This window comes from Stenella coeruleoalba, assembly GCF_951394435.1.
Source record: "Stenella coeruleoalba genome assembly, chromosome: 12".
NCBI lineage: Eukaryota > Metazoa > Chordata > Mammalia > Artiodactyla > Delphinidae > Stenella > Stenella coeruleoalba.
In genome coordinates this window covers 58,422,493-58,439,955 of record NC_137158.1, presented here as the reverse complement: position 1 = coordinate 58,439,955, position 17,463 = coordinate 58,422,493, and the positions used below count along the sequence as shown (strand labels likewise).

Genomic DNA, 17,463 nt, shown 5'->3' with positions numbered 1-17,463 from the left:
AACTCCAGGACAATGGTGACGGGCAGGACAGAAAGCACACGGACTGAGTGAGAGCCTGTATCCTCCAACCCCATCCTTCTCCCTGCCTCACACAGCGGCCACCAAGTTTGCCCCTCCCTAGGGAGGAGACTAGAAGAAACGGAAAGGCTCTAGACCAAGAATCCAGACGCTGAAGAATGGGGACCTCCCTATGAAAAAGCTGACTCTCTGCTCTCTTTTCCCACATGAAGCCCAACAGCCAATAAAGCCCACCTTATTGACTAAAAACAACTAATGTTAAGCGCCTTTTCTCACTGTGAACAGCCAACCAAGGACTTGACATTTGAAGAGAGGCTCTAATGTGAAAGCAGAAGCCAAACTAACTCAAAGAGGAATTTAGAGAAAATAAAAGGAAACAGAAGGAAAACTATCACTGGTGTCCTCAGATAAGAAACAATATTGCTTCAGGAAATAAAAAGAGGATGTCATTTTGAAAGGGGGGAAGGGAGAAGACTAGAAAATAAGAAAAAACTCTTGAAAATTAAAAAAAACATAGTTGTAATTTAAAATGCAATACAGGATTTAAAAAACGGAGTGGATATCTCTAAGCAAGAGGAAAAAAAAATCAGAGAAGCATAAGAAAGAAAATATAAGAAAAATAGGGGGTCCATCCCAGAGGTTTAATACCAGAGTGTAGCAGGACTTGCAAAAGAGAACAGTGAGAGAGAAGGAAGTCATCAAAGTAGTAATGTAAGAACATTTCTAAAAACCAAAGGATATGAAAATCCACAGTGAAAGGATATTAATGCCCTGCATGATAAATGAAAAAAGACCCTCACACCAAGGCACGTCACCACAAAACATCAGAATATCAGGGACAAAGATGGTCTTGAGAGTTTCCAGAGAGAAAAGGTACATCACCCAGAGAGAAGGAACCCAATGGCCTTGGATGTCTCAAAAACTAACACTTGGGCTTCCCTGGTGGCGCAGTGGTTGAGAGTCCGCCTGCCGATGCAGGGGACACGGGCTCGTGCCCCGGTCCGGGAAGATCTCACATGCCGCGGAGCGGCTGGGCCCGTGAGCCATGGCCGCTGAGCCTGCGTGTCCGGAGCCTGTTGCTCCGCAACGGGCGAGGCCACAACAGTGAGAGGCCCGCATACCGCAAAAAAACAAAAACAAAAACAAAAAAAACCTAACACTTGAGGTGGGAAGACAGCAGAACAATGCTTGTAGTTTCTGAGGGGAAATGATTCTCTACCCCATCACAGTACGAATCAAGTGAAAGGCTAGTATATTGACATTTTCAGATATGCAAAGAGTCGAAAAATATGCCTTTCATACACCCTTCCTCAGAAAGTTACAGAAGATGTGTTTCAGCAAGGTAAGAGAGTATACAAAGAAGTATAAAGCATGAGACTCAGGAAAAATGAATATACAATACAGTGTGTTGGCAAAGAGAAGTCTCAGGATGAAAGCTGTGTGTGAGGCTGAGAGGGTAACCACGCTCATCAGAATAGGTGGCTGTTAAGCTGTGGGAAGAAGGGTTCAGGAAAAAAAGAAAGATATAGATGCAAGATTCAAAAATACACTTGAGCTTTTTGACCAAAAGACTTGTCAGATTTATTGGAGCATTTGTTAAAATCTAGTAAGAAAACAGACAATTTAAAATCAAAATAGAAATTAATTACTGACTCTAGGAAAAACAAAGTATCATAAGAAAAAGACTCCTTGGCTCAGCAGTGGACAAGATTTGTTTACAACAGTAAACATGGAAGAGTGAAAAAAAAAGAACAAACACTGTGAAATAATTACTGAAAGGATAAGCGGAAGGGAAGGATGACAAGATCTAAATCCTGAACTACCAAAACAGGAAGGAAATAAATATATTTAAAATTGATGGATTCAGAAACAGCAGAATGCAGCTACTATTTTTTTAAACTGCCGATCAAATGTCATAAGCAACAGCCAAAAGAGGTGAGATTCCTGCCTCTGGGGAACCAGACCTGGCGGCGGGGATGGGGAGGGCAGAACAATCTTACGTTCTGTCACGAAAACATAAAAGACAAGAGCAAAAATATTCTTGTCATTTTTCTTCAACAGCAAAATATACCAGGTTTAAAAAAATTTAACCATAATAACTCAGTGTGAAATATTATGTATTACATAACTTAAAAAGTTGATTTTATTTAACTTAAGAGTTGATTTTTATCCTTGAGAAACTTAAAATATTATACTACGCTAATGACTTCGTCTCTATTTTCCGCTTTCTTGTCCTTCCTGAAAAAGAAAAACTAAGCGTTCTTGCTACATCATCTCCCATATTATTAGAAAAACTTCTACTGTTGAAAGCGTCCTGTATTTTCACAAGTCTCTGATGAATCCTCAAATTGAGTTACTGTCACCTGTTCACTAACCTTTTGTGGACTTCATAAAAACACAGATATTTGTCCACTGGTTTATGTTTAGCTATGAAATTCATTCCAGTATTCTAAAAGATGATTGTCAACTACATACCTCACTAGCCAGTTCTTTTTTGTGTATTAAAGATTGACCCGGATGTTGCACTGGAAAGAGAATTCAGCCAGAAGCAAAAAGAGCTGGATTTCTAGTCTAAACTCTTCTCATTAACTAACTGAACCATCCACTTTAGAGTATTTGACCCCTCTGGACCAAAATCACAAAAGTAATACGTGTTCCTGAAACCTGATAATTAAAAAGAAAAACCGAATCACGTATAATCTTAACAGAAAATCACTGTCATTATTTTGCTTTGTTTATTTCCATAACTGCTTATGTATGTGTGTGTGTATATATATATATATATATATATACACACACACACATATATACACATACATACATATATATATACACACACATACATATATATATTCTTTTAAAAGACAATACCAGACATTATATATAGTATTAAACCCGAATTTCTCACTTGCCAAAATTAAATATTTTTCTAAAATATGAAACAGCATGTAGACGTATAGTCATTTATATTTACCCATCTCCCACTCTGCTTATTCTCAATGCTAAATACCATAAACCACTGGCTCTGTTATACCCTCCTTGCAGCTTTTATCTTTGCATATTCCTTTTGGTTATTCCTTTAACATAAATTCCTAGGACTGAAATTCCTGAATTAAAGGATAAACAACATTCTAAGACTTTTGATGCCTATCACCAAACTGCTCTCCAGAAAGGCTGAGACACTTCATACTGTCACCAGCTGTATATGGGAATAAACTTTCTGCACCCAAGCCAAAACACTTTTTTTTTCAATTCTGACCAATTTGATTTATAAAAATAATGTATTACTTAATTCTAAATTTCTAAGGAAAACTAACAAGAAAACACACTTGAAAAAGATTAACACAGGTCTTCCATTACTTATAAAATTTTCTAAAATGTTATATGATTACACAATCTTAAAAACAGTGAATTAAATGCTAAAAGTTCTATTTTATGGAAATACTACATTTGTACAGGTTTTCCATGTTATTTTATAATTTATTTTCCTATATATTATCTCATTAGAGATACATGAAGATCTGATTTATTATTACTTAAAGAACATGAACTTAGACTCCTGTAGCTTAGGACCGTGACTTAGTTCTGCCACTGCCCATAATTAATAAGTAATTTATTCTGCGCCTCAGCCTCATTGATAAAGTAATGACAATAACATAAATCTCCCACACTGCTATCACCACAAATATCAGATGATGGAAGAATACTCCCACCCTGTAAAACTCCATGTAAATCTAATGTCTTGCTGCTCTCATAACTAGTATTATTCTTAACAGAAATTCTAAATGATCCTGTGAGGTAAGTAGAAGGCACGTCATTCTGGTTCGAGAGTGAAGTTAACGCTGAAGCCAGAAACAGAGACGAGAGCCTGAGGCTCCTCACCGGGAACCGCTACTACACTTCACTTTATCACATCTGGACGTGGGCTGAACCCATCTTCTTACACGTTTGTTTACTTTATGAGAGGTACTTGACTTTTATTAATCCAACTCTAATAAAATCTGACTTTATTTATAAAAATATTTCTCTTAACTTGTCCTGTATTAAAAAACAGGATATTCTGAAAAGTCGACATGCACTATACCCCATAAGAAAACACTGACCTTAAATATTTTTTAAAAAGAACACACTACTGGAAAATGAAGTATTATATCTTCTCCTGAATAGATGACCTTAATATGATGTATCTACTTTTTTCCTCCAAATATATACTTAAAATATTAAAAGTCAGTCATAATTAAAGAGAATACTTATGTAAAGTGAAAAAGTGGAAAAATACTGACTCACAAGGATGTGCGCAGCCACTTAATTTGCATATTTCTATGGCTTTCCTACTTTAATTCTCGGACTTCACAAATTAAATATCTGCTAAAGTTTTCGTCTAAGATTCTTGTAAAAAAAGACCAAACAAAACCACAACAGAACACTTACTTTTATTCGGTGATCATCCATGTCTGCAACTGTTGCTACTCTAATAAACATGGGATTTCTTTTGTCTATGACCTCAAGCTTCATTTTTTTCTGGAATCCATGTGGAGGTTTCTGCCATAACAGAAAATTTTATACAGTGAGATTCAGAGGAAGGGAAGGTGAGCTCTATGTCACAAAGACAGAATTAAAAAAAAAAAAAGACGAGTTATTAAGGGAACTAGCTTTTCAAACTCAAGTTCCTAGAATGGCTTTGGACCTCACTCTCCCTGTTGAAAACATAATCCCAAATCACATGGTCAAGCCCACAGGCAATAGCAACAGCCTGAGCAACTAGTCACAGGAGCAAACAGAAAGCCAAAGATCTTAAGATGAAATTCAAAATACTATGGTTTTTTTGATTAGCCACAGGGATGACGAGTTTCTTCTCATTGGTCGGAGGTGTCTGGGCAAAAATCAACAAACATGAAAATTATTTTTAAAAAAGAGGGAAGAAGCTTCAAGTGGCAAAGATGAGACACAGAGATTAGAGGTGGTAGTGGGACCAAAAAGCAACAGATGTCTTTTTAAGAAGAGAATTAGCAATCAAGACATGCAAGATGGAATTGCTCTACTAAGAACAAGAATGAGAATGAGGACGTACAGCTACCCACACCTCAATACTCAGCAAAAACCCATCAGCCTCTGAAAAATTTACAGGCAGAAGGCAAGGTGATTGCTAATGGGTGTAATAAAAGTGTTACTGTGAAAATCAAGTGTGAAAATTATGTAAAGGATGCAGAACAATTAATGCAAGGTACCTAAAGACCAAACGAGAGAAATCTTAATTTTCCCTCTGATATCACTGTGACACTAGATATGCAGACTGAGCTTGATGCAATTTTATCCAGTTCAAAGCGAAGTGCAAAGCAGCTCTTCTTTGTACGAGGCTATGTTAAAGTCAGAGAGTCAGGTAAAATCCATAAATATGACATGACTCTAAACATTACTCATTTATAAATCCTGAATCTACTCTCAGATGGAGTATTTACTCTCAGATGGAATCATACATATTCTTTGATATGGCTTTTCTTCATGTAATATAGTTTTTCTCTCAAAAATTTTGATGTTCTTTTCTTATGTATTTGGGTCCATGCCTACTAATTAATTTTATCATTAAACATCCTAGAAATTTATGCACAAAAGGATCCATTAAATAAAAATGTTGTTTATGATAGACTGTTCACATTTTTTTTAAATAAAGTATTTAAAATATCTTTCTTTCCCTTTAAATTCATGGGAAAATACAAATTATAAAGATATATGAGATTTAAAAAATTTTTAAATACATTTCATTTCTTATTCCTCCCTTGCACACAACTGAGATTAACTCTGAATCTTAATATGGAAGAAGCAATGACCCTGAGTTAGAAAGTTACTATTATAAAAACAGACGACCTTGCATTTTGGTAGTCAAACATGCTGATTTATAGCAATAAAAGAAAAAAAAAAAAACCCAGCATCTCAGCTTGCCATAAACAAACCCAAAGGAATGATCAAATATAATTTTCATTATAAAGCAATATCTCGTCCTGTTTGGTCTTTCAGAATATCTAGCTGGAAAAACAGAAGTGTGCTGTACAACCAACTCACTGCAAACCAATTCAAATATAAGTATTTTCCAAGGAGACTTTAAAGTCCAAAATGGAAGTATTTTTTAGATGCCAACAACAAAACCCCCAGTAACAATTTTGCTTTTCTAAATTGTAAAAATTCAGAAACAACTTCTTTGGTCTTCTGTTTCTCTCCTATTCCTGTTCACCAATACTCTTTCTGTTCTTAAATTTCAATGACTGAACACTATCATCAACACAAATTAATCAAATATTGTAAAATATAATATCTCACCACTTTGAAAGCTCTTGCAGGAGCAGGTAAAGAATTGGTTTCTTCTAAGTATTTATCCCAAGAAAAATGTTTCACATTTGGATAACCTAAGAATAAAAACAGTAAATCCTGTCAGGTTTAACCAAAATGATAGTGAGAACCACAAACTGACCTATAAAATTATGAGATATTGTTATCATTATAATGAATAAAATTATGTTCATATTACACAAAATAACTTTAAACTGGTTACACATTCAGAGCTACTTGTAATAATGAAATCATTTTCATCTAGACCATGATTTCTTTATCAACTTTTAAATGAAAATTTAATATATACAATTTTCATTCTCAGGTAAGGAGAGTCTTACAACACAAAATACACACAAACATAACTACCCTTTAAAATCTAGCAATTTGGGCTTCCCTGGTGGCGCAGTGGTTGAGAGTCTGCTTGCCGATGCAGGGGACGCAGGTTCGTGCCCCGGTCCGGGAAGATCCCACATGCCACGGAGCGGCTGGGCCCGTGAGCCATGGCCGATGAGCCTGCGCGTCCGGAGCCTGTGCTCCACAACGGTAGAGGCCACAACAGTGAGAGGCCCGCGCACCGCAAAAAAAAAAAAAAAAATCTAGCAATTTTACTTCTAATAATCTAGGAAAAATTTCATATGTGTATACAAAGAAAATGTATCATTGTTTGTAAATGTGAAAATGTAAAAACCAGTTAAATGACCATCAATACAGAAATGTGCAAAATATATATATATATACAGTAAGTGTAAAATAGAAAGCATTTATTAAAAAGAATGAGGCAGGTTTGTATATATCAATATGTGAAATATTCCTGATAGTCATATTGTTAGGCCAAACAAATAAGTTAAAATAAATCATGGAACAGTATTAACAAAATGTCTAAAAACAAATATCCTTCCTCCCTCCCACCCTCCTTTTGCTTCCTCCAGAGTCCAAAACCCAGTAGGAAGACATGAGTAGGAATTAATGTTGGCCCAGTAGGGTAGGAAATTGGCTACTTTATATAGTCCCCTTTATGGGGACTGAAAAAATAAGTAAATATACTGGAGACAATAGAAGCCAGATTTCTCAATAGCTAAAAAGAGAGGTATAAATATGATAAGTGGAAAACCAGAATGAATTCAGTGGTGTTGGATGTGAACTGAAGCTAATGGTATAAATTCAAGGTTTTCAATATCTACAAATGGATATAGAAATACACATAAATTTTTTATATGTTTACATAACTGTATTTCCTATGCCTACTGAGAGGCCAGAAGCAGCATTAGTCCAGTAGCAGTGAGCACACCTAGTGTCCAGGTCTTAGTGTCTAAATAGCATTCTCTATAAAAAGGAACCATGGAGTCTGGGAGAAATGGGTGACTTCAGGGTTGGGTCAGGGAAAGCACAAGATAAGCCTAGCTGTAGCAGAAAATAGGAAATTCTCCAAAAAATGATAAAAAAAAAACATGTCAAAAGGACACAGAACCCAGCTTAAAAGGGCTCCCACTGGCCAAATCTGAGAAAATCTGGCCATAAAAATAAATAAGGTACTATAGTAATGGATTATAACCCATTGATGACAATAGTAATGTATGGGTCCATGCTGATATAAATAAACTGAATGATGAATAGGAAGATGAGAAAACTATTCTTTGCAGAAGAATGTCAACTAATTACGTACAAGGAATGATGGAATAAGAAAAATTACCATTTAGCAACTGTCGGAATAATAATTCACACTAGAAATATCAACAGATGCTACAACTAGTGAGTGACATGGAAATGAAGTGCAGGATATTTATACAATCTCAAAGTGTCTCTCCCAAATACTTATCAATTACAGAGAGAAAAAAAATGACATCTGTGAAGAAGCCTGGTAACTACCACCTTGGTCAATTACTAGTAAAAGTCAACCAGTAATGACACAAACGGACATCAGCTGCCACGTGAGAGGATGCAATGAGAACACAGCACTGTTTCTGGGATATTCCTGCCAAAAATGCATACCCCGGGTCTAATCACGAGGAAGCACCAATCATGCCCAAATTAAGTAATATTCTACAAAATGACTACTCTGTAGTCATTAATTCTCAAGCATATGGCGGTCATAAAAGTCAAGCAGAGCCAAGTGAAGGAGACCAGAGAAATATGACAACCGAGTAACATGCCTGATCCTTTGGCCATAAATGACATCACTGGTACAACTGCCAAACTTGAATGGGTCTCTGGTTCAAGGGTATAGATGGGCCATTTACTGTTCTTGCAACTTTTCTGTTCATTCTACTGAATTATAAAAGTCCATGAAAGGAGACAGAAGACTTGGTAATCTGCCTCACATCAGAAGTCACTAATAATGCCTCACACCACCCCTTCCCAGGGTACCTAACCCAGTGCTGTGAAAACACAGCCAGGAACCTGTTGCTCATTGGTCCTGTTTATTTCCTGGATCCCTGATGATCACTAAAAGGATGATAAGAAAAAAAAGATCATTATCAAACTGGGAAATCCAAAAGAATCCTCACAGCAATTCAGATGGTGATAGTGGCAATCACTATTCACCACTCCTAATATGACATAAGCCACAGGACTCAGGAGGACTGAATGGGAGAAATCTTCCAGGCAGCAACACATGTGGGCCACAAAACCATTAATACCTTGCTTTAACACTTTACAGTTTATGTAAATGCTCTTTCATCTTCAAAACAGCTCTGTAAATCAGTAAAGGACAGGAGCTTTTATCTGTGAACATAGAAGAAAACTCAGAAAGTGGAAGGGACTCGCCTCTCCCGTCACAGGAATGGTTGGTGCCCTGAGTGAGTAAATGATCAGGTACTAACTGAGACGCAGTATCAAGGAACTGGGGACAAGCCTAAAACTGACACCAGCTGGCAGAATGGAATAAGACAAGTATTTGAAGCTCCAAGCTGAGTCTTTATGCTTACATGCTGCAGGCAACAACCACACAACGGCTCCTGTAACAAACCAAGGAGGTATCCTTTCCCTGTGATAATGACAGTCTTCATCACTCACAGGAGTATCCACAAGCAACCACATATACCACAGTGATGCTCTGTGTTAGCTAACCACCCCATCATTTCATATAAGCAGCAGCCACGGCACATTAGTGATATGCTCAAAAACTCATTGCCTTATGATGAAAGCCACAGAATCTGTTCTTCAGCACATGAAAATAAACTCAAATTGACATAACAAACAGTAGACCCATAATCAACACAAACCTGGAGGAGTAATAAGGGTTCTTCGATGTTCTTTACACCAACCAACTGGATGAATGTGTGGGCTAGAGGCTTCACACCTGTAGGTTATATAAATTTAAAAATCGTAATTATCAGGATAAATTCTCAAATACTAGTAAAAGTTCAAAAATGTTAGAGATTGTGAACACCTTATACAGAGTTCTATTTTTTACAATCTATCTAATTTGAAAAAAATATTTGCTATACCAAAGGATTTTTCACTCTTCCAATATATTAGTACCAAGTAGATTTTTATCAGATACATATATATCGTATAAACTTGATACCAGGGAAATAGTTTTTGTTCCCACACAAATTGTGTTATATTCCGCAACTTCAAAAATAGCAAAAATTAAAAGATAATAAATTTGTGTGAGTGTGAGTGATGGGAAGTCCAGGACATTTGCAAGGTTTTGGGCATGGCCACTAGAAGAGTATACTTACCATTTTTTGAGACACAAAGAATGCAAACACAGCCTGACATTCCAAACAGTGAATGAAGAGTTCTATTACTAACATGTTTAATAAACAGGTCAAGAATTAGATAATGAACACAAAAATTTGGAGTTCAAGGGCAAGATCAAGGCTAAAAACACATATTTAGGAGTCATCAGCATTTGAGATGAGCAGAGATGAGCAGAGATGCGACCATCCAGAAAATGAGTACAGAGAACAGAAAAGAGAAGAGAAGAGACAAAGAAGTCCAAGAAGGAATGACTAGTAAAGTAAGAGAGAGAAAGAAAGATGAAATCAATTGGGTCAAATGCTACTGCTAGGTCAAAGAAGAGACGAACAAGAACTGATCACTGGATTTACCAACATAAATGTCATTAGTATAGTTGAAAAGAGTTGTTTTGGTGGAGCTGGGAATGGGAAAGGGCAAAAGCCTGAATAGAGTGGGTTTAAGAGAGAGTGGAAGGAGGAGATTGGTTCAAGATGACAGAGTAGAAGGATGTGCTCTCACTTCCTCTCGCGAGAGCACCGGAAGCACAACTAACTGCTGAACGATCATCTACAGGAAGACACTGAAACTCACCAAAAAAGATACCCCACATTCAAAAACAAAGGAGAAGCCACAATGAGACGGTAGGAGGGGCACAATCACAATAAAATCAAATCCCACAACTGCTGGGTGGGTGACTCACAAACTAGAGAACACTTATACCACAGAAGTCCACCCACTGGAGTGAAGGCTCTGAGCCCCACATCAGGCTTCCCAACCTGGGGGTCTGGCACCGGGAGGAGGAATTCCTAGAGAATCAGACTTTGAAGTCTAGTGGGATTTCATTGCGGGACTTCAACAGGACTGGGAGAAACAGAGACTCCACTCTTGGAGGGCACACACAAAGTAGTGTGCGCACTGGGACCCAGGAGAAGGAGCAGTGACCCCATAGGAGACTGAACCAGAACTACCTGCTAGTGTTGGAGGGACTTCTGCAGAGGCAGGGGGTGGCTGTGGCTCACTGTGAGGACAGGACACTGGCAGCAGAAGTTCTGGGAAGTACTCCTTGGAATGAGCATGCCCAGAGTCCATCATTAGCCCTACCAAAGAGCCGGGTAGGCTCCAGTGCTGGGTCGCCTCAGGCCAAACAACCAACAGCCCCACCCATCAGCAGACAAGCGGATTAAAGTTTTACTGATCTCTGTCCACCAGAGCAACACCCAGCTCTACCTATCACCAGTCCCACCCATCAGGAAGCTTGCAGAAGGCTCTTAGATAGCCTCATCCGCCAGACGGCAGACAGCAGAAGCAAGAAGAGCTATAATTCTGCAGCCTGTGGAACGAAAACCACATTCACAGACAGAATGAAAAGGCAGAAGACTATGTACCAGATGAAGGAACAGGATTAACCCCCAGAAAAACAACTAAATGAAGTGCACATAGGCAACCTTCCTGAAAAAGAATTCAGAATCATAACAGTGAAGATGATCCAGGACGTCGGGAAAAAAATGGAGGCAAAGATCAAGAAGATGCAAGAAACGTTTAACAAAGACCTAGAAGAATTAAAGAACAAACAGAGATGAACAATACAATAACTGAAATGAAAAATACACTAGAAGGAATCAAGAGCAGAATAACTTAGGCAGAAGAACAGATAAGTGACCGGCAACACAGAATGGTGGAATTCACTGCTGTGGAACAGAATAAAGAAAAAAGAATGGAAAGAAATGAAGACAGCCTAAGAGATCTCTGGGACAACATTAAACGCAACAACATTCACATTATAGGGGTCCCCGAAGGAGAAGAGAGAGAGAAAGGACCAAAGAAAACACTTGAAGGGATTATAGTTGAAAACTTCCCTAACATGGGAAAGGAAATAGCCACCCAAGTCCAGGAAGCGCAGAGAGTCCCAGGCAGGATAAACCCAAGGAGAAACACGCCGAGACACACAGTAATCAAACTGACAAAAATAAAAGACAAAGAAAAATTATTGAAAGCAACAGGGGAAAAATGACAAATAACCCACAAGGGAACTCCCATAAGGTTAACAGCTGATTTCTCAGCAGAAACTCTACAAGCCAGAAGGGAGTGGTATGATATATTTAAAGTGATGAAAGGTAAGAACCTACAACCAATATTACTCTACGTGGCAAGGATCCCATTCAGGTTCGACGGAGAAATCAAAAGCTTTACAGACAAGCAAAAGCTAAGAGAATTCAGCACCACCAAACCAGCTCTACAACAAACGCTAAAGGAACTTCTCTAAGTGGGAAACACAAAAGAAGAAAAGACCCTACAAAAGACCCTGATAACAATTATGAAAATGGTAAAAGGAACATACATATCAATAATTACCTTAGACGTGAATGGATTAAATGCTCCAACCAAAAGACACAGGCTTGTTGAATGGATACAAAAACAAGACCCATATATATGCTGTCTACAAGAGACCCACTTCAGAACTAGGGACACATACAAACTGAAAGTGAGGGGATGGAAAAAGATATTCCATGCAGATGGAAATCAAAAGAACGCTGGAGTAGCAATACTCATATCAAACAAAATAGACTTTAAAATAAAGAATGTTACAAGAGACAAGGAAGGACATTACATAATGATCAAGGGATCAATCCAAGAAGAATATATAACAATTATAATATATATACACCCAACACAGGAGCACCTCAATACATAAGGCAACTGCTAGCAGCTATAAAAGAGGAAATCGATAGTAACACAATAATAGTGGGGGACTTTAACATCTCACTTACACCAATGGACAGATCATCCAGGCAGAAAATTAATAAGGAAACACAAGCTTTAAATGACACAACAGACCAGATATATTTAATTGATATTTATAGGACATTCCATCCAAAAACAGCAGATTACATTTTCTTCTCAAGTGCACATGGAACATTCTCCAGGACAGATCACATCTTGGGTCACAAATCAAGCCTCAGTAAATTTAAGAATACTGAAATCATATCAAGCATCTTTTCCGACCACAACGCTATGAGATTAGAAATCAATTACGGGAAAAAAAACGAAAAAATCACAAACACGTGGAGGCTAAACAATATGTTACTAAATAAGCAAGAGATCACTGAAGAAATCAAAGAGGAAATAAAAAAATACCTAGAGGCAAATGACAACGAAAATACGACGATCAAAAACCTATGGAATGCAGCAAAAGCAGTTCTAAGAGGGAAGTTTATACCAATACAATCCTACCTCAAGAAACAAGAAAAATTTCAAATAAACAATCTAACCTTACACCTTAAGGAACTAGAGAAAGAAGAACAAACAAAACCCAAAGTTAGTAGAAGGAAAGAAATTGTAAAGATCAGAGCAGAAATAAATGAAATAGAAACAAAGAAAACAATAGCAAAGATCAAGAAAACCAAAAGCTGGTTCTTTGAGAAGATAAACAAAATTGATAAACCATTAGCCAGACACATCAAGAAAAAGAGGGAGAGGACTCAAATCAATAAAATTAGAAATGAAAAAGGAGAAGTTACAACACACAAGGCAGAAATACAAAGCATCCTAAGAGACTACTACAGCAACACTATGCCAATAAAATGGACAACCTGGAAGAAATGGACAAATTCTTAGAAAGGTATAACCTTCTAAGACTTAACCAGGAAGAAACAGAAGAGATGAATAGACCAATCACAAGCAATGAAATTGAAACTGTGATTAAAAATCTTCCAACAAACGAAAGTCCAGGACCAGATGGCTTCACAGGTGAATTCTATCAAACATTTAGAGAAGAGCTAACACCCATCCTTCTCAAACTCTTCCAAAAACTGAAGAGGAAGGGAAACTCCCAAACTCATTCTATGAGGCCACCATCACCCTGACAGCAAAACCAGACAAAGATACTACAAAAAAAGAAAATTACAGACCAATATCACTGATGAATATAGATGCAAAAATCCTCAATAAAATACTAGCAAACAGAATCCAACAGCACATTAAAAGGATCAGACTATACTACAAAGCTACAGTAATCAAGACAATATGGTACTGGCACAAAAACAGAAATATAGATCAATAGAACAGGAGAGAAAGCCCAGAGATAAACCCATGCACCTATGGTCAACTAATCTATGACAAAGGAGGCAAGGATATACAATGTAGAAAAGACAGCCTCTCCAGTAGTGGTGCTGGGAAAACTGGACTGCTACATGTAAAGAATGAAATTAGAACACTCCCTAACACCATATACAAAAATAAAGTCAAAATGGATTAAAGACCTAAATGTAAGACCAGACACTATAAAACTCTTAGAGGAAAACATAGGAAGAACACTCTTTGACATAAATCACAGCAAGATCTTTTTTGATCCACCTCCTAGAGTAATGGGAATAAAAACAAAAATAAAAAAACGGGACCTAATGAAACTTCAAAGCTTTTGCACAGCAAAGGAAACTACATACAAGACGAAAAGACAACCCTCAGATGGGAGAAAATATTTGCAAATGAATCAACAGACAAAGGACTGATGTCCAAAATATATACACAGCTCATGCAGCTCCATATTAATAAAACAAGCCACCCAATCAAAAAATGGGCAGAAGATCTAAATAGACATCTCTCCAAAGAAGAAATACAGATGGCCAAGAAGCACATGAAAAGCTGCTCAACATCACTAATTATTAGAGAAATGCAAATCCAAACTATAATGAGGTATCACCTCAAACCGGTTAGAATGGGCATCATCAGAAAATCTACAAACAACAAATGCTGGAGAGGGTGTGGAGAAAAGGGAATCCTCTTGCACTGTTGGTGGGAATGTAAATTGATACAGCCACTATGGAGAATAGTATGGAGGTTCCTTAAAAAACTAAAAATAGAATTACCATATGACCCATAATCCCACTACTGGGCATATACCCAGAGAAAACCATAATTCAAAAAGACACATGTAGGGCTTCCCTGGTGGCGCAGTGGTTGGGAGTCTGCCTGCCGATGCAGGGGACACGGGTTCGTGCCCTGGTCCGGGAGGATCCCACATGCCGTGGAGCAGCTGGGCCCATGAGCCATGTCTGCTGAGCCTGTGCGTCTGGAGCCTGTGCTCCACAACGGGAGAGGCCACAACAGTGAGAAGCCCACGTACCGCAAAAAAAAAAAAGAAAAAAGACACATGTACCCCAATGTTCATTGCAGCACTATTTACAATAGCTAGGTCATGGAAGCAACCTAAATGCCAATCAACAGATGAATGGATAAAGAAGATGTGGTACGTATATACAATGGAATATTACTCAGCCATATAAAGGAACGAAATTGGGTCATATGTAGAGACATGGATGGATCTAGAGACTGTCATACAGAGTTAAGGAAGTCAGAAAGAGAAAAACAAATATCGTATATTAACGCATATATGTGGAATGTAGAAAAATGGTACAGATGAACCAGTCTGCAAGGCAGAAACAGAGACACAGATGTAGAGAACAAACATATGGACACCAAGGGGGAAAACTAGGGGGCAGTGGTGGTGGTGATGCGATGAATTGGGAGATTGGGAGCAACATATATACACTAATATATATAAAACAGATAACTAATAAGAACTTGCTGTATAAAAAATAAAATAAATAAACAAAATGGAAAGCCAAAAAAAAAAAAGAGAGAGAGTGGAAGGAGATGGGAATAGCTAACTCAGAAAATACATTTAAGGGGTTGTGTTTTAAAAGGAAGCAGAGAAATGAGAAATTAGAAAAAGGGAGGTTGTTCGTTTTTTAAAATTTGGGACATACTTAGGGGAAGCTGGATTAGGCATATGTGGAAATCTCTGTACATTAAGTTTGGAATTACTTCAAAATAAAACTTTTTTTTAAAAGATGGGAAATATTACTTCATTTATTCAAGACATATATGCTGAGCGACTACCATGATCAGGGCACTGTTCTAGGTGCTAGGGCTACAACAACTATCAAAACAAACAAAAATCCTTTCTCCTGCTTGGGTACCGTAGGAATAATTCAAAAGAGAGGGATGACCTATCAATGCAGAAGAGAACTCACTCTGTGCGAGGGAACAGAGAAGCGTGAGAGCAGGGGGACATCATGCACAGTTAGAGAGAAGGTTCCACAGAGATCAGAAAGGTGGGGAGACAACATGGTGGGAGCATGTGGACCTCTCTTTTGACCATGTCTATTTTGTCAGTGATACAGGAAGCACACCTATCAACTGAGTGGGAGAAAACGAGAGGGGCTGTGAAAGATTTGAGGGAATAAAAAGGGGAGTGAAATTTACTGGAAGAATAGACAAGGACATGTAGCAGGATTATGGGGCAGGACCAAGGGCCCCATTGAGGTTAGCAGTCATGAAAGTGAGTTAGGCCAGTCAGCATGTTGCGTCTTTCTCCAGCTATATTCAACCGCTCAGGCACAGGCAGAGAGTAGGCAGAACGTCAGATTCAACCAGAATTGGGATTTTGCCAGGCAAACACAATATAAGGAAGTAGAGGCTATACTTACAAGGGAGTAGTTATAACAGTATTGCAAAATATACAAGCATCTAGAGGCATATTACAATTAAAACCTTAAAAAAAAAAGTTGGTAGAACATTTCCCATCTGTGTTCTCAAAGATGATAGGAATCATGGAGTTTAAAAAAAAAGTCAGGACCCTATGATCAAATATTTGAGGAAAATAACACATCTCCCTCTTAGAGATTTACAAAATACATCATTGGCATATTAAAGACTGAAGTTATTCTACACCAGGCATACTTCACCTTATTTCACTTTGCTTTACTGTGCTTTGTAAAGATCACGTTTTTTACAAATTGAAGGTTTGTGGCAATGCTGTGTTGTCAGAAGATGGTTAGCATTTTTTATCAGTAAAGTGTTTTTAAATTAAGGTACATACAACATTGCTTTTTTAGACATAATGCTATTGCACACTTAACAGACTACAGAGAACTTTCTAGGAAATGTTGCAAGTGAACTAACATCCAGTCACCACTTTCCAAGTCAATCTTTCCAAGTGAGCAGCTCTGACCAGTAACACAAGATGAGCTGATGGAACCCCAGCTTAATGCTGATTTTTCTCAAAATTATTTCAGTAGAAAATACCTTTAAATTTATAGTTGAAGGTTTTTATTCACTTATTGAATATCTCCTACCCACCCTCCCTGACACTATTATTTTTCTGAATCTATATAGGGTTACATGTGTATGTGTATGTCATTATTTTAGAAATGTGAAAGGAAGACATAATGCCGCCCAGTTCATATGGCAATTGGTACATTTCTTACACTATACATTGTCATAAAAGATATTTGAATACCCAACTCCTTCCGAGGCATTATTATAAATTGTATAAGCGAAACTGTGGTGCTCGATTTCCAGCTGTACTATTCTTTCCTAGACAAGTATTTGGTTATGCATTATTAGTAATGATGCAGCCTTTATTTTAGGGAA

General features: G+C 37.7%; 1 protein-coding gene across 8 annotated transcripts in view; it reads right to left on the bottom strand.

Annotated features, from left to right (window-relative positions):
* Positions 1–17,463, bottom strand: part of L3MBTL3 (L3MBTL histone methyl-lysine binding protein 3) — a 117,132-nt gene that overhangs the window by 44,796 nt on the left and 54,873 nt on the right. For all 8 annotated transcript variants that reach the window (XM_079940004.1, XM_079940005.1, XM_079940003.1 and 5 more), the window contains 3 exons: positions 9,567–9,643; positions 6,334–6,419; positions 4,450–4,560 (listed from right to left, as the gene is read on the bottom strand). In XM_079940004.1, the coding sequence (XP_079796130.1) occupies positions 4,450–4,560; positions 6,334–6,419; positions 9,567–9,643 (274 nt within the window). The remainder of the gene's footprint in view (positions 1–4,449; positions 4,561–6,333; positions 6,420–9,566; positions 9,644–17,463) is intronic.